General features: G+C 51.1%; 2 protein-coding genes across 4 annotated transcripts in view; one reads left to right on the plus strand and one right to left on the minus strand.

Moving 5' to 3' along the window:
• Window positions 1–511: 511 nt before the first annotated feature.
• DYNC1I1 (dynein cytoplasmic 1 intermediate chain 1) overlaps window positions 512–19,281 on the plus strand; it is a 540,798-nt gene continuing 522,028 nt past the window's right edge. Inside the window, exon 1 of one of the 3 annotated variants that reach the window (XM_068235055.1) lies at window positions 512–529. Coding sequence is in view for 1 of the 3 variants with exons in the window: in XM_068235053.1 (XP_068091154.1) it covers window positions 15,106–15,110 (5 nt within the window). In the remaining 2 variants the exon portion in view is untranslated. Of the gene's footprint in view, window positions 530–10,325; window positions 10,661–14,983; window positions 15,111–19,281 lie in introns of those variants that run through there. The other 2 variants (XM_068235054.1, XM_068235053.1) reach the window with 2 other exon arrangements.
• Window positions 10,749–12,986, minus strand: LOC137519519 (uncharacterized). The gene is made up of 2 exons (XM_068238486.1): window positions 12,638–12,986; window positions 10,749–12,283 (listed from the first exon to the last, which is right to left on the minus strand). The coding sequence occupies exons 1-2, from the start codon at window positions 12,974–12,976 to the stop codon at window positions 11,240–11,242; spliced, it is 1,383 nt and encodes a 460-aa protein (XP_068094587.1). The 5' UTR covers window positions 12,977–12,986; the 3' UTR covers window positions 10,749–11,239.

A 19,281-nucleotide genomic window follows, 5' to 3' on the forward strand; every position in this document is an offset into this window, starting at 1 on the left:
GGCTGCAGGGGCCAGTAGAAGCCCCAGGTAAGTTAAACTTACATGCGTTTTTAAAGTGCATGTAGTTTTAAAAACGCATGCGCTTTTGCCTGCGTTTTTTGTGCGTTTGCGTTTTTCTTGTAATTGCTGATTGGCTAAAGAATCCTTTGTTTTTTTTTTTGTTTAAAAAAGCGCAGCAGGCACTGCGATTGCGTTTTTCTAAAAACGCATCGCACCAGTGTGTACAAGTCATCACGATTTTCATTCTTTTTCAAAAGACCTTGCGATTTTAAAAACGCATGCGTTTTTAAAAACGCAACGCAAGCGCAGCAGTGTGTACAGGCCCTTACACTGGACTTGCTCAGCAAGGGGAGGGGTAATAGGAGATCTGTCCCTGTTAGTGACTGTGGATATTTGATTGGACAAGAGGTATAGAATGTTCTGGGTCTGGGCGTGTCCTATGAAGCTGGAGGAAGGAGGCACAGGGCAGGCTGAAGCACATGGACTGAGAGAGACAGTGGCACTGCACCCACAGCCATCTAGCACACAGGTATGTGTTTACTGCATATGACAGACAGGCTTTTAGGCCTGGAACCCACTAGCAGCTCTTTTGTGAACCTTTTGTAAGTGCAAGTGACTTGAAAACCTCTTACTAATGTAATGCTGTGGGTGTGATCCCACTGGAGCAATGTGATTTTTTTTTAAACCCCCCATAGTATGGGGCAGGAAAATGGGGCAGATTTACCAACACGAGTGCATGCAAGATAGGGGAAACTATTGCAAAACTGAAAACGGTCAATGGAAAATTGCTCTAATTAGGAAACACCAGTTGTCCTGCTTTTTTTTTTTCTTTCACTTGTGATAAACCAGATTTTATATATAGTATATATACTGTACGCAGAGTGTTGGCAGACTGGCAGTACTCGCACCTGTCCGGCTGGCACCTGCCCTCCTGCAGCCAGTGTTTTAACATCACACCACAAGTCTCCTCCTCCAAGTGTCTCCTTCTCTTCCTGGTCATGTGACACAACCTGAAGTTAAAAGCCTAGAGGTCTGGCAATGCACCTGCCAGCAGCACACACACCAGCAGCATACACACCAGCAGCATACACGCCAGCAGCACACACACCAGCAGCATACACGCCAGCAGCACACCTGCCAGCATTATACATGCCAGCAGCATACACGCCAGCAGCATACACGCCAGCAGCACACACACCAGCATTATACATGCCAGCAGCATACACGCCAGCAGCACACACACCAGCGGCATACACACCAGCAGCGCACCTGCCAGCGGCATACACACCAGCAGCATACACGCCAGCAGCATACACGCCAGCAGCACACACACCAGCAGCATACACACCAGCAGCATACACACCAGCAGCATACACGCCAGCAGCACACACACCAGCAGCACACACACCAGCGGCATACACACCAGCAGCGCACCTGCCAGCAGCACACACACCAGCAGCATACACGCCAGCAGCATACACGCCAGCAGCACACACACCAGCATTATACATGCCAGCAGCATACACGCCAGCAGCACACACACCAGCGGCATACACACCAGCAGCGCACCTGCCAGCGGCATACACACCAGCAGCATACACGCCAGCAGCATACACGCCAGCAGCACACACACCAGCAGCATACACACCAGCAGCATACACACCAGCAGCATACACGCCAGCAGCACACACACCAGCAGCACACACACCAGCGGCATACACACCAGCAGCGCACCTGCCAGCAGCACACACACCAGCAGCATACACGCCAGCAGCATACACGCCAGCAGCACACACACCAGCAGCATACACACCAGCAGCATACACACCAGCAGCATACACGCCAGCAGCACACACACGAGCAGCATACACGCCAGCAGCATACACGCCAGCAGCACACACACCAGCAGCATACACGCCAGCAGCATACACGCCAGCAGCACACACACCAGCAGCGCACCTGCCAGCAGCATACACGCCAGCAGCATACACGCCAGCAGCACACACACCAGCAGCGCACCTGCCAGCGGCATACACGCCAGCAGCATACACACCAGCAGCATACACACCAGCAGCGCACCTGCCAGTAGCATACACGCCAGCAGCATACACGCCAGCAGCATACACGCCAGCAGCACACACACCAGCAGCGCACCTGCCAGCGGCATACACGCCAGCAGCATACACACCAGCAGCGCACCTGCCAGCGGCATACACGCCAGCAGCATACACACCAGCAGCATACACGCCAGCAGCATACACACCAGCAGCATACACGCCAGCAGCGCACACACCAGCAGCATACACGCCAGCAGCATACACGCCAGCAGCACACACACCAGCAGCATACACACCAGCAGCATACACACCAGCAGCATACACGCCAGCAGCGCACACACCAGCAGCGCACCTGCCAGCAGCGCACACACCAGCAGCGCACCTGCCAGCAGCATACACGCCAGCAGCGCACACACCAGCAGCATACACACCAGCAGCATACACGCCAGCAGCGCACCTGCCAGCAGCATACACGCCAGCAGCATACACGCCAGCAGCGCACACACCAGCAGCATACACACCAGCAGCATACACGCCAGCAGCGCACCTGCCAGCAGCATACACACCAGCAGCGCACCTGCCAGCAGCATACACGCCAGCAGCGCACACACCAGCAGCATACACACCAGCAGCATACACGCCAGCAGCGCACCTGCCAGCAGCATACACACCAGCAGCATACACACCAGCAGCGCACCTGCCAGCAGCATACACACCAGCAGCATACACACCAGCAGCGCACCTGCCAGCAGCATACACACCAGCAGCATACACGCCAGCAGCATACACGCCAGCAGCGCACACACCAGCAGCATACACACCAGCAGCATACACGCCAGCAGCGCACCTGCCAGCAGCATACACACCAGCAGCATACACGCCAGCAGCATACACGCCAGCAGCGCACCTGCCAGCAGCATACACACCAGCAGCATACACGCCAGCAGCATACACGCCAGCAGCGCACACATCAGCAGCATACACACCAGCAGCATACACGCCAGCAGCACACACACCAGCAGCACACACACCAGCAGCACACACATCAGCAGCATACACACCAGCAGCATACACGCCAGCAGCATACACGCCAGCAGCATACACGCCAGCAGCATACACGCCAGCAGCGCACCTGCCAGCAGCATACACACCAGCAGCATACACGCCAGCAGCATACACGCCAGCAGCGCACCTGCCAGCAGCATACACACCAGCAGCATACACGCCAGCAGCATACACGCCAGCAGCGCACCTGCCAGCAGCATACACGCCAGCAGCGCACACACCAGCAGCATACACACCAGCAGCATACACGCCAGCAGCACACACACCAGCAGCATACACGCCAGCAGCATACATGCCAGCAACTCACACGCCAGCAGCATACACGCCACCAGCGCACCTGCCAGCAGCATACACACCAGCAGCATACACGCCAGCAGCATACACGCCAGCAGCGCACCTGCCAGCAGCATACACACCAGCAGCATACACGCCAGCAGCATACACGCCAGCAGCGCACCTGCCAGCAGCATACACGCCAGCAGCGCACACACCAGCAGCATACACGCCAGCAGCACACACACCAGCAGCATACACGCCAGCAACGCACCTGCCAGCAGCATACACGCCAGCAGCATACACACCAGCAGCATACACACCAGCAGCATACACGCCAGCAGCACACACACCAGCAGCATACACGCCAGCAGCGCACCTGCCAGCAGCATACACACCAGCAGCATACACACCAGCAGCATACACGCCAGCAGCACACACGCCAGCAGCATACACACCAGCAGCATACACGCCAGCAGCATACACGCCAGCAGCACACACGCCAGCAGCACACACGCCAGCAGCATACACGCCAGCAGCACACACGCCAGCAGCACACACGCCAGCAGCACACACGCCAGCAGCACACACGCCAGCAGCACACACGCCAGCAGCACACACGCCAGCAGCACACACGCCAGCAGCACACACGCCAGCAGCACACACGCCAGCAGCACACACGCCAGCAGCACACACACCAGCAGCATACACACCAGCAGCATACACACCAGCAGCATACACGCCAGCAGCACACACGCCAGCAGCACACACGCCAGCAGCATACACGCCAGCAGCATACACGCCAGCAGCATACACGCCAGCAGCATACACACCAGCAGCATACACGCCGGCAGCATACACGCCGGCAGCATACACGCCGGCAGCATACACGCCAGCAGCATACACGCCAGCAGCATACACGCCAGCAGCATACACGCCAGCAGCATACACGCCAGCAGCGCACCTGCCAGCAGCATACACGCCAGCAGCATACACACCAGCAGCATACACGCCAGCAGCATACACACCAGCAGCATACACAACAGCAGCATACACGCCAGCAGCATACATGCCAGCAGCATACACACCAGCAGCATACACACCAGCAGCATACACACCAGCAGCGCACCTGCCAGCAGCATACACACCAGCAGCATACACACCAGCAGCGCACCTGCCAGCAGCATACACACCAGCAGCATACACACCAGCAGCGCACCTGCCAGCAGCATACACACCAGCAGCACACACGCCAGCAGCATACACACCAGCAGCGCACCTGCCAGCAGCATACACACCAGCAGCATACACACCAGCAGCGCACCTGCCAGCAGCATACACACCAGCAGCGCACCTGCCAGCAGCATACACACCAGCAGCATACACACCAGCAGCGCACCTGCCAGCAGCATACACGCCAGCAGCATACACACCAGCAGCGCACCTGCCAGCAGCATACACACCAGCAGCATACACACCAGCAGCGCACCTGCCAGCAGCATACACACCAGCAGCATACACACCAGCAGCGCACCTGCCAGCAGCATACACACCAGCAGCATACACACCAGCAGCGCACCTGCCAGCAGCATACACACCAGCAGCATACACACCAGCAGCGCACCTGCCAGCAGCATACACACCAGCAGCATACACACCAGCAGCGCACCTGCCAGCAGCATACACACCAGCAGCATACACACCAGCAGCATACACGCCAGCAGCGCACCTGCCAGCGGCATACACACCAGCAGCATACACACCAGCAGCACACACGCCAGCAGCATACACACCAGCAGCATACACACCAGCAGCGCACCTGCCAGCAGCATACACACCAGCAGCATACACACCAGCAGCGCACCTGCCAGCAGCATACACGCCAGCAGCATACACGCCAGCAGCACACACACCAGCAGCATACACGCCAGCAGCACACACACCAGCAGCATACACGCCAGCAGCACACACACCAGCAGCGCACCTGCCAGCGGCATACACACACCAGCAGCATACACGCCAGCAGCATACACGCCAGCAGCATACACGCCAGCAGCACACACACCAGCAGCACACACACCAGCAGCACACACGCCAGCAGCACACACACCAGCAGCATACATGCCAGCAGCATACACGCCAGCAGCATACACGCCAGCAGCATACACGCCAGCAGCACACACACCAGCAGCATACACACCAGCAGCACACACACCAGCAGCGCACCTGCCAGCGGCATACACACCAGCAGCGCACCTGCCAGCAGCATACAATCCAGCAGCATACACACCAGCAGCGCACATGCCAGCACCATACACACCAGCAGCGCACCTGCCAGCAGCATACAATCCAGCAGCATACACACCAGCAGCGCACATGCCAGCACCATACACACCAGCAGCATACACACCAGCAGCGCACATGCCAGCAGCATACACACGAGCAGCATACACACCAGCAGCATACACGCTAGCAGCGCACCTGCCAGCAACATACACGCCAGCAGCGCAACTACCAGCAGCATACACGCCAGCAGCGCACCTGCCAGCAGCATACACACCAGCAGCGCACCTGCCAGCAGCGCACCTGCCAGCAGCATACATGCCAGCAGCGCACCTGCCAGCAGCACACCTGCCAGCAGCATACACGCCAGCAGCATACACGCCAGCAGCATACACGCCAGCAGCATACACACCAACAGCATACCTGCCAGCAGCATACACACCAGCAGCGCATCTGCCAGCAGCATACACGCTAGCAGCATACACACCAGCAGCGCACCTGCCAGCAGCATACACGCCAGCAGCATACACACCAGCAGCATACACGCCAGCAGCGCACCTGCCAGCAGCATACACACCAGTAGCATAGACACCAGCTGCGCACCTGCCATCTGCATACACGCCAGCAGCATACACACCAGCAGCATACACGCCAGCAGCATACACGCCAGCAGCATACACGCCAGCAGCGCACCTGCCAGCAGTATACACGCCAGCAGCATACACACCAGTAGCATACACACCAGCAACGCACCTTCCAGCAGCATACACACCAGCAGCGCACCTGCTAGCAGCATACACACCAGCAGCGCACCTGCCAGCAGCATACACACCAGCAGCGCACCTGCCAGCAGCATACACACCAGCAGCGCATCTGCCAGCAGCATACATGCTAGCAGCATACACACCAGCTGCATACACGCCAGCAGCGCACCTGCCAGCAGCATACACACCAGCAGCGCACCTGCCAGCAGCATACACACCAGCAGCGCATCTGCCAGCAGCATACATGCTAGCAGCATACACACCAGCAGCATACACGCCAGCAGCGCACCTGCCAGCAGCATACACACCAGTAGCATAGACACCAGCAGCGCACCTGCCAGCAGCATACACGCCAGCAGCATACACGCCAGCAGCATACACGCCAGCAGTATACACGCCAGCAGCATACACACCAGTAGCATACACACCAGCAACGCACCTGCCAGCAGCATACACACCAGCAACGCACCTGCCAGCAGCATACACACCAGCAGCATACACACCAGTAGCATACACACCAGCAGCGCATCTTCCAGCACCATACACACCAGCAGCATGCACACCAGCAGTGCACCTGCCAGCAGCATACACACCAGCAGTGCACCTGCCAGCAGCATACACACCAGCAGCGCACCTGCCAGCAACATACACACCAGCAGCGCACCTGCCAGCAGCATACACGCCAGTAGCATACACGCCAGCATTACATGCCAGCAGCATACACGCCAGCAGCATACACGCCAGCAGCGCACCTGCCAGCAGCATACACACCAGCAGTGCACCTGCCAGCAGCATACACGCCAGCAGCATACACACCAGTAGCATACACACCAGCAGCGCACCTGCCAGCACCATACACACCAGTAGCATACACACCAGCAGCGCACCTGCCAGCAGCATACACACCAGCAGCATACACACCAGCAGCATACACACCAGCAGCGCACCTGCCAGCAGCACACACACCAGCAGCGCACCTGCCAGCAGCATACACACCAGCAGCATACACACCAGTAGCATACACACCAGCAGCGCACCTGCCAGCACCATACACACCAGTAGCATACACACCAGCAGCGCACCTGCCAGCAGCACACACACCAGCAGCGCACCTGCCAGCAGCATACACACCAGCAGCGCACCTGCCAGCGCCATACACACCAGTAGCATTACACGCCAGCATTACACGCCAGCAGCATACACGCCAGCAGCGCACCTGCCAGCAGCATACACACCAGCAGCATACACACCAGTAGCATACACACCAGCAGTGCAGCTGCCAGCACCATACACACCAGTAGCATACACACCAGCAGCGCACCTGCCAGCAGCATACACACCAGCAGCATACACACCAGCAGCATACACACCAGCAGCGCACCTGCCAGCAGCATACACACCAGCAGCGCACCTGCCAGCAGCATACACGCCAGCAGCATACACGCCAGCAGCATACACGCCAGCAGCATACACGCCAGCAGCATACACACCAGCAGCATACACGCCAGCAGCATACACGCCAGCAGCATACACGCCAGCAGCATACACACCAGCAGCATACACACCAGCAGCATACACACCAGCAGCATACACACCAGCAGCATACACACCAGCAGCATACACAACAGCAGCATACACAACAGCAGCGCACCTGCCAGCAGCATACACACCGGCGGGACACACGCGGCAGCACACCTGCCAGCAGCATAAACACCAGCAGCATACACGCCAGCAGCATACATGCCGGACCTCTAGTGTTTGAACTTCAGTCTCGCAGCCAGGATGAGAAGACATGGGGGGACGGAGCCAGGGTTTGATGCGGATGGATGCTGCTTGAGTGAGCTCCACCGCAGCCACACTATCTGAGGCTAACATCCTCTGGTTGCCTCCAGCCCTCCACCGATTTGCCCAGATGTACAAGAGCCTCACGTCGGCAATCGCAAAAACCTGCCTGACGACTACGATGGAGAAGATGAGTGGAGGTAGGCCTCTTCTGGAGGTAGCACTCCTGATCCAACTTCCTGCAGGCGGTACACGCGATGGGAGTGAACGGAATGTCAAGCAATCGCGGTCCTATGCGTGTTGGTCGTCTGGGATTTTAAAGGATACCCGAGGTAAAAAGAAAAGACGGAAATAAACGATTGTATCTATCCTCCTTCTCCTAAAAATGACTTTTTAAGATATTCCAAAGTTTTATTTTATATTTGAATCTACTTTTTACTTTTTTTTTACAGTTTTATTGTTTATTGTATCACTCATGCAAAACGCCTTGCGTTTCCAAGTGTGAATGGGCCCTTACTGTTTTATTGTTTTTGCTCAATGACCCATTCATTGAAGTATGCCAGAGCTAAAATCTATGAACTATTGACCCTTTTTATTTCTTTCCTGCCCTTAGAAGCCATTTTCTGCCAGGAAAGTGTTTTATAGTTGGAATTTCTTATCAGTGAGGGTCACACTGTAGTCACTTCCTGTCTCAGTCAGGACTGAGTCAGCCACTTACATACCTGATGTTTAACTCTTTCAGACAGAGAAAGAAAAAAGGAACACAGCCTAGTTATTTGTGTGCTCGGCACTGTACATACCCATGTCTAGCTCAACATGTCACATGTCAGTTCGGGTATCCTTTAAACATCCTATCCGCCGTGACAGTCGTTATTCGCCAAACGTCGTTCACGTAATTGCGTGCCTTTACCAACGTTGTGAGATTGCGGGAATGATTGCTCACTGTTAAAACAGACACAGAACATTTATTTCGTGCTTTTCTCCTGGCGGACTCAAAGCGCCAGAGCTGCAGTCACTAGGACGCGCTCTATAGGCAGTAGCAGTGTTAGGGAGTCTTGCCCAAGGTCTCCTACTGAACTGAAAAATTGTCAGTTGTTGGAAAACGCATTGGAAAAATCTCGTAACGGGCCTTTACTCTATGGCCTGTCCTGCACGGGTGCGTGTCGTGTTTGCTGGGATAACACACGTTTTTGGCGCAGCTACGGCGGCTCTGGAATTTGTTAGCCGTCGTGTCATTCCAGCATGAGGCCACCCTTCAGGTTCCTGCGGCCCACAGGCAATAGGAGACGCAGTACTTTATTGGTTTTTGCTTTGACAAGTTTTTGCCATCTTCCTGATGTTCCTGTTCTCTCCCAGCGCATGACTTGTGTGTATTCACGCTCGTTTGATGTTTCGCTGTTACGTTCTAATTGCTGCAAGATGGTGGGATCTGAGCAAACGGCTTCCTGTTATATATATAACGCTTTGTTCCTAAAATACTGTATGTGGTCGGCGCACTCGGTCAGCATCGCAACATTTGTACAGGTAGTCCCTGACTTACGAACGCCCGACTTACGAACGACCCGCCGATACAAACAGTATGGATTCTGTGTTTCTGTGGGAACAAGTAAAAAAAATTCAAATTGGACTTGTAGTTTATTTGAGAAAATCGATTTTTAAAGAATTCAAAGAAAAAGACTAGATTACTTACCGGTAATGTCTTTTCTGGTAATCCGAAGGACAGCACCCTGAGAGAAGATGTCCACTCCCACATTCACTGGACAGGACCGCACTAAAGAATTTGCATAGTTAGGCAGTATAAAAGGCAGCATTTCACATACCACATCAGTTATAAAAAAAGACAAGACACCAAATGATGCTTCAATATAAATTTTTTATTTACATGGGTGGGCGTCAACGGGTGCTGTCCTTCGGATTACCAGAAAAGACATTACCGGTAAGTAATCTAGTCTTTCTCTGGACATCCTCGGACAGCACCCTGAGAAGATAAACAAGAACATGATATCTAGGGAGGGATAACTGCCTGTAAAACCTTTCTGCCAAAGGCTAAATCTCTACTAGCAGATACGTCTAGCTTATAATGTTTAGCAAAAGTGTTTGAAGAAGACCAGGTAGCTGCTCGGCAAATCTGCTCAATACTGGCTCCTGCCCTCTCTGCCCAAGAAGTTGACATCGATCTCGTGGAGTGAGCCTTGATGGATGCTGGCACTCTCTTATTCTGCACGCTGTAGGCCAGGGAAATGGCCTGTCTTAACCATCGTGCTATGGTAGCTTTTGAAGCTTGCCTTCCTCTGTTTGGTCCTGAATGAAGGACAAACATCGCCCTAGACCTTCTCCAACTGTTAGTGACCTCCATATACTGTAAGATACAGCGTCTAACATCAACAGCCTGCAACTTCCTTTCCTTGTCATTTGAAGGATTTGGACAAAAAGAAGGTAAGTAAATCTCCTGTGACCTGTGAAAATCCGAGACCACTTTTGGTAGAAAGGTAGGGTTCATCTTTAAAGTGATGCGATCGTCTGAAACAATGCAGTATGGTTCATCAATCGACAAGGCCTGGATCTCGTTTACACGCCTTGCAGAACAAATTGCTAGTAGAAATACTGCCTTCAAAGTAAGGTTTTTCTCCGATATTTCTGATAATGGCTCAAAGGGATGTAATGAAAATGCCTGTAACACTGTGTTTAAATCCCAAGGTGGGGTCCTTATTCTCTGTTTTGGTTTCAACCTAGACGTTGCCTGGAAGAACTGAATTATAAAGCGATCTTCTGACAATTTTTTCTCCAAGAATACACTTAATGCAGCCGTCTGTACTTTTAATGTGCTGATGCTTAGGCCCATTGCGAATCCTGCCTGTAAAAACTCTAATACAGAGGATATCAAAGTTCTTGAGACCCCTTTCCTTGAGCACCAATCAGAATAAGTTCTCCAAGCCTTCGCATACATTTTTCTAGTTACCTCCTTTCTGCTGCAAATCAAAGTTCTTATAAGTTCTTCTGAAAATCCCTTTTGTTTCAGGAGTGTCCATTCAGGTTCCACGCTGTTAGCTTGAACATGGTCAGCTGTGGATGGAAGAACGGGCCCTGAGATAGTAAGTCTGGTCTGTTCGGTAATATCCAGGGATCCTCTACAGCTAACCTTTTCAGCAGCGAAAACCAAGGTCTTTTTGGCCAAAAAGGAGTTATCAATATCGCTCTGACCTTCTCCTGCATTATTTTGTTCAGTACTTTCGGAATCACTGTAATTGGTGGAAAGGCATAGACCAGAGGAAACTCCCACTTGATTGAGAAGGCATCTATGACCTTTGAGTTGTCCTCCCGAGAGAGGGAACAGAACTGAGGGCATTTGTTGTTGTGCTTGGAAGCAAATAAGTCTATGTCTGGACTGCCCCATTTCTGCAGAATCTCTTGAAACACTTCCTGGTGAAGGCTCCACTCGTCCTGTAACAAAGTCTCCCGACTGAGGAAATCTGCCATGCAATTTCGAGAACCTTTCAAATGTATAGCTTTTAGAGAACAAGTCCATTGTTCCGCCCAGGACATTATCCTTTGAGTCTGACTCCAAAGGGAAGCACTCCTGGTACCCCCCTGCCTGTTCAGGTATGCCACTACTGAAGAATTGTCTGTCTGGATCAACACATGTTTCATCTGGAGGAATGAGGAGAAATGTTCTAGAGCCAATCTGACTGCTTCCAACTCTCTGTTGTTCGATGGCATGCTGCTTAGAGTTTGAGACCATAGACCCTGGGCTGGCATATTCTTGAAGTGTGCCCCCCACCCTATTGCACTTGCATCTGTTGTCAGAATGCATTCTGTTGGAAAGTTCCAGAGACGGCCTGTCGAGAGATGTACTTGTTCCTTCCACCAGTCCAAAGAAAGCTTCACCTTGGGAGGGATCAGTACCCTGTCGTCTAGAGAAGACTTCTTCTTGTTCCATACCCTCAGGATCCATACCTGGAGTTGCCTTGAATGAAACTGTCCCCAAACCATAGTCATGAAGGCAGAAGTCATGAGCCCCAGAAGTGACATAGCTTCTCTTATTGTTGTGGTCTGAGCACTCTGAAAGGAAAGAATACAATTGATTAATCTTTGACCCTTATCAACAGGCAGAAAAACTTTCTGAACAGAAGAATTAATCGTAAGGCCTAAATAATTCATGACTTTTGAAGGTTGAAGACAAGATTTCTCCCAGTTCATGAGCCAACCTAATGACTCCAGAAAGTTAATTGTATAGCTCAACTGATATGAAACTGACTCTGTAGAAGGGCCCCATATCAGCAGGTCATCTAAGTATGATATAACCTGAATAGATCGTATTCTAAGCACTGACAGAACTTCTGCCATTATCTTAGTAAATAACCATGGTGCTGATGATAACCCAAATGGTAAAGAAGTGAACTGGTAATGTCTTACCTCCCCTGCAGTCCTGATGGCAAATCTCAGAAACCTCTGTGATCTCAGACTCATGGGGATGTGTAAGTATGCATCTCTGAGGTCTAGGGACACCATATAACAGTCTCTCTGTAGTAGGTTCACTACTGTCCTCATATTGTCCATTCGAAATCTTTTGTATAAGATGAATCTGTTCAATGACTTTAGATTTATGATGAACCTGTAATCTCCTTTGGGTTTTTTGACTAGGAAGACAGGGGAGTAGAAGCCTGCATGCATGTGAGAGGCGGGTACCTGGCGTATCACCTTCTTCTCCAGCAGGGAGGCAATCGATTCCATCAGTGCCTTCTGAACAATCATATCCTTTGGGTGGGGGGTTACACAAAATCTTGAATGAGGAATCCTTACAAACTCCAGATCGTATCCCTCTAATACAATCGATCTTATCCATTTGTTCTGGAAATGTTCCTGCCAAGTCTCGAAAAAATGCGTGATCCTTCCTCCTACTGGAATTATGGCGTCATTGTTGCTTTGGCGTTGTAACTGAGCTGGAGGGATTAAGTAGGAAATTTGATCTGGCTCTTGGACCTTTTGCTGTATTCCATCTTCCTCTACCACTTCCTGTAGAGGTATTGCTTTGCTTCTTCTGGTTACGAAAGGATCTCTGGAAACGAAAAGTTTTCCTCTTAATTGGGAAATTTTTCTTCCTATCTGATGATCTGTCAAGGGTCTCCTCCAACTTGCTACCAAACAAAAGGTTTCCCTCACACGGAATGCCACATAAACGTGATTTTGATGATGAATCTCCCTGCCATGTTCTTAGCCAAACCACACGTCTTGTAGAATTTACTAATGCTGATGTCCTAGCTGACAGCCTTACAGATTCATCTGCTGCATCAGAAAGATAATTTACTACTAGAAACAAGGTAGGGAATGCTTTCAAGATCTCCTCTCTTGGCGTATCTCCTGCTATATGCATATGAAGTTGTTCTAACCAGATTTTTAAGCAACGTGCCATGGCTGTGGATGCAACAGCAGGTTTAAACCCTGTAGTAGATGACTCCCATGCTCTACGCAATAAGTTGTCCATCTTTTTATCCATGATATCTTTTAAAACACCTGAGTCCTCAAACAGGAGGTCTGAACTTCTAGACATTCTAGAAATTGAGGGATCCAGCTTCGGAACTGGACCCCAAAATTTCTGATCCTCAAGTCTAAAAGGATATCTTCTAGCTAACGATTTTGGCCAAAATACTCTCCTTTCTGGTACATTCCATTCTTTGTCTATCATCTCCTTAAGGTTCTCATGAACCGGAATGAAGGTTGATTGTACCACTGACAGGCTTTCATACATTTTATCCATAGCAGACAATTCCTTATGTTCGGCTTTAACACCCATAGTAATATGCATTGTAGACAGTAACTTATCCAAGTCATCAACAGCAAAAGCAAACTTAGCAGATTTCAATGCCTTTTCCTTTTCTTCCTCCGAATCAATAAAACTACCCTCAAAAGATGAATCCTCCACCTCTCCCTCAGAGAGATCTGATACTTCCTCCTCTCTATCAAGCTTCCTTTTCTTAGATGGATGTTGTGTTTTATCAGAAGTAACCTCTGTAGGTGCTAAAGGAAGGGGAGGGGTAGGAGGGGGAGGAGAGGTGTGGGTAGCCACTCCTTTGAAAGCTTGAAAGGTAGATGATAGTTCAGATTTCATCCATCCCACAAACTCCTTTAATACCCCAGAAGATTCTTGCTTCACAACCTTATCAGCACATTTCTGACATAAAGATTTTGAAGATATAGGAATCCTAGTGGAACAAATTGAACATCTCTTTGTATCAGTTTTCTGTTCTGCTTTCTTATGTTTTTCTCCTTTATCTCTTGGATTGGGCTGTATAAGAGAAGGAGAGAGAACAAAACAGAAAAAAGGCCCCTCAGTAAAATATACTAATATAGTATATAAAATATAAATGTAAAGCAATCCCACCAGCAGGATTAGTTTACCAGAGAGGAATTGGAACCTTGCTCCGCAGCCTGAGAGGAGGATCCAGCAGCCTGCTCCATGGTCAGCCGATTCACACTGGAGGCTGAAAACCAGGAGCCTTAAATACCCACAAGCCCACCCAGCCAAAACGCCCCCTGTGCAGCCGAAAGAGGTGCCTACCTACAACCATTGCCGTCCGCAAGTTCCGTAGGACGCTGACAGGCTTCCTGAGCCCGCAATGGCGCTCGGCGTTCCCCTCCTGGCTGCCTCACCCCGATCAGCTGACAGAGGGCGAGTAAACCGGAACTTCCGGTTTCCGCGTGTGCGCGCGCTCTGGGCGGGCTTCCGTAGCGTCTGGCGTCTATGCTGCGGAAAGCTCCCCACCTTAGACCAGCCTGGCTTACGGTATTCCTGGGAGCCTTCTGGCAGCAGCCCCTGCTCCCTGGCATGGAAAGCCTCAGACGTTTCGACGAAGTGCATCCTGCGTGGACAGGACAAAAAACTGATGTGGTATGTGAAATGCTGCCTTTTATACTGCCTAACTATGCAAATTCTTTAGTGCGGTCCTGTCCAGTGAATGTGGGAGTGGACATCTTCTCTCAGGGTGCTGTCCGAGGATGTCCAGAGAAAATGGCTTTTAAACTTGTATAAACAGGTACAGAAGGCAGAGAGGGACACAGAGGGGTACACTGGAGGCACAGAGGAGGTACAGGGGACAGAGATGGCACAGAGGGGGACACTGGAGGTACAGGAGGGCACAGAGGAGGTGCAGGGGACAGAGGTGACACAGAGGGGGACACTGGAGGCACAGGGGGGCACAGGGGACAGAGGTGACATAGAGGGGGACACTGGAGGCACAGGAGGGCACAGAGGAGGTGCAGGGGACAGAGATGGCACAGAGGGGGACACTGGAGGCACAGGGGGGCACAGGGGACAGACATGACACAGAGGGGACACTGGAGGCACAGGAGGGCACAGAGGAGGTGCAGGGGACAGAGATGGCACAGAGGGAGACACTGGAGGCACAGGGGGGCACAGAGGTGACACAGAGGGGGACACTGGAGGCACAGGGGGGCACAGAGGAGGTACAGGGGACAGAGATGGCACCATGTATAGACAGAGGTGTGTGCGGCCCCCATATGTAGCTGTAACACCATGAGCTGACTGTAGTGATGTTATACTGTATGTAATGTGCTGTACATTGATGTGTACATTGCTGGGGTCTCTTCCTATAGGAGGTGGTTACTGACACCGGTATGTATAGACGGCGGTGTGTGCGCGGACCATATATAACACGATGAGCTGACTGTAGTGACGTTATACTGTATGTAATGTGCTGTACGTGTGCGCGGACCATATGTAACACGATGAGCTGGCTGTAGTGACGTTATACTGTATGTAATGTGCTGTACATTGTGTACATTGCTGCGCTCTCTTCCTATAGGAGGTGTTTACTGACACCGGTATGTATAGACGGCGGTGTGTGCGCGGACCATATGTAACACGATGAGCTGACTGTAGTGACATTATACTGTATGTGATGTGCTGTACATTGCTGGGGTCTCTTCCTATAGGAGGTGGTTACTGACACCGGTATGTATAGACGGCAGTGTGCGCGGACCGCATGTAACACGATGAGCTGACTGTAGTGACGTTATACTGTATGTAATGTGCTGTACATTGCTGCATTCTCTTCCTATAGGAGGTGGTTACTGACACCGGTATGTATAGACGGCAGTGTGCGCGGACCATATATAACACGATGAGCTGACTGTAGTGACGTTATACTGTATGTAATTTGCTGTACATTGCTGTGGTCTCTTCCTATAGGAGGTGGTTACTGACACCGGTATGTATAGACAGCAGTGTGCGCGGACCATATGTAACACGATGAGCTGGCTGTAGTGATGTTATACTGTATGTAATGTGCTGTACATTGATGTGTACATTGCTGCGGTCTCTTCCTATAGGAGGTGGTTACTGACACCGGTATGTATAGACGGCGGTGTGTGCGCGGACCATATATAACACGATGAGCTGACTGTAGTGACATTATACTGTATGTAATGTGCTGTACATTGATGTGTACATTGCTGCGGTCTCTTCCTATAGGAGGTGGTTACTGACACCGGTATGTATAGACTGCAGTGTGTGCGCGGACCATATGTAACATGATGAGCTGACTGTAGTGATGTTATACTGTATGTAATGTGCTGTACATTGCTGGGGTCTCTTCCTATAGGAGGTGGTTACTGACACCGGTATGTATAGACTGCAGTGTGTGCGCGGACCATATGTAACATGATGAGCTGACTGTAGTGATGTTATACTGTATGTAATGTGCTGTACATTGCTGGGGTCTCTTCCTATAGGAGGTGGTTACTGACACCGGTATGTATAGACGGCGGTGTGCACGGACCATATGTAACACAATGAGCTGGCTGTAGTGACGTTATACTGTATGTAATGTGCTGTACATTGCTGGGGTCTCTTCCTATAGGAGGTGGTTACTGACACCGGTATGTATAGACGGCGGTGTGCGTGGACCATATGTAACATGAGCTGGCTGTAGTGACGTTATACTGTATGTAATGTGCTGTACATTGATGTGTACATTGCTGCAGTCTCTTCCTATAGGAGGTGTTTACGGACACCGGTATGTATGGACGCCAGTGTGCGCGGACCATATGTAACATGAGCTGGCTGTACTGACGTTATACTGTATGTAATGTGCTGTACATTGATGTGTACATTGCTGCAGTCTCTTCCTATAGGAGGTGGTTACTGACACCGGTATGTATAGACGGCGGTGTGCACGGACCATATGTAACACAATGAGCTGGCTGTACTGACGTTATACTGTATGTAATGTGCTGTACGTTGCTGGGGTCTCTTCCTATAGGAGGTGTTTACTGACACCGGTATGTATAGACGGCGGTATGTGCGCGGACTGCATGTAACACGATGAGCTGACTGTAGTGACATTATACTGTATGTAATGTGCTGTACGTTGCTGGGGTCTCTTCCTATAGGAGGTGTTTACTGACACCGGTATGTATAGACGGCGGTGTGTGCGCGGACTGCATGTAACACGATGAGCTGACTGTAGTGACATTATACTGTATGTAATGTGCTGTACGTTGCTGGGGTCTCTTCCTATAGGAGGTGTTTACTGACACCGGTATGTATAGACGGCGGTGTGTGCGCGGACTGCATGTAACACGATGAGCTGACTGTAGTGACATTATACTGTATGTAATGTGCTGTACGTGTGCGCGGACCATATGTAACACGATGAGCTGAAGTTTGTGAATGACAAGCATGTGACACATTCCAGGCAGTTCAGCCCTCCATGTCCTCCAGCCTTGACTGCCCCCCTTTCCCTCCCCGGCTGCAGGATTTCCAGGAACTCAGAGTGACATTTATCCAGTCCCTCTCCAGAGAAACCAGTAAACAGCACACGTCATTCACATGAACCAGCCAATGGGATGACTCCAGGCCGAGGAGAGGATCCGATTGGCTACAAGAAGTCAGTAAACATATTTTCAAACACCCCCCCTAGTTTCTGTTTTCAGTGACAAAACAAAAGAGAAAAGTTTTTCAGAGGAGTTGAAGAAGCAGAGAGCACGTAGCACAGGGCCTGGGGGGGGGGGACTCTGCAAACACTGGACGTAGCATAACTCAGCCGATAACTCTAAAATGCCGCACCTGAACTTAGAATTTTTTAAACGAAAGGTTACAGTTGAGGGAGAGTTTGTCTGCATTTCTGAGAACATTGTTTTGTGTGAATTACATTTTACTTTTTAGAAAAACTTTGGCAAGAATGCTGTAGATTTTTCAGTGAAGGCCTCTCTCTATCACGTAGCAAGCGGTGAATTCCCCACCTGTCACCGGTCGGGCGCTTGCTACGTGATACACACACCTGGGGAAAAAAAAGGGCACAGGGGATTGCCGCTAGTAGCAAATCACTCTAATTAGGGTTCTTTCACATCAGAGCTTGCGTTTGGAAAAGCTAAAAGCATGCGTTTCGCTGTTTTTCATGCGTTTTCAATTTGTTACAGCACATAGGAAAACGCAGGTGAAGTTATTGGTTTTTGACTGTCAACTGTAACTGTGTGCGTTGAAACGTTTTAAAAGTGCATGCTCTTTTTGGAGCTTGCGTTTTACATTAATTTACATTGTAACGCAAACACAAGCGTCGGACGATTAAAGGCTCCGGGGAGCGTCGAAACGCAACGCACAAAAACGCAGCGTTAGATGTGAAAAGTAAAATGAAAATCTATGGACTTGGAAAACGCAAACTATCGACATTGCGTCAAAACGTCCAAAACCAGCTCAGATGTAAGGCTCGTTACACACCAAAAGCGTGCAGGAGAACGGCTCCTGCACGCGTTGCGGCGTGTCGTCGGGAAACTCCGGTGCAACGCTGAGTAGCGGCGGTAGTAGTTAATTACCCCGAAGGGGAAGCGCCGATTCCCGACGATAAAATGCGCCGGGACGCGTCGTACCGCAACGTATCGAAACGCAGCGTCGGGTGTGAAAGGTAAAAGGAAAGTCTATGGACTTTCCTTTTACCTTGGTTAACGCAAAGTATAGACTTTGCGTTAAAACGCCAGAAGTGGGCTCTGGTGTAAAAGAGCCCTAATAGAGCCCTTAGACCTATTCTACTGCAGGATCCCGT

This window comes from Hyperolius riggenbachi, chromosome 5, assembly GCF_040937935.1.
Source record: "Hyperolius riggenbachi isolate aHypRig1 chromosome 5, aHypRig1.pri, whole genome shotgun sequence".
Taxonomy (NCBI): Eukaryota; Metazoa; Chordata; class Amphibia; order Anura; family Hyperoliidae; genus Hyperolius; species Hyperolius riggenbachi.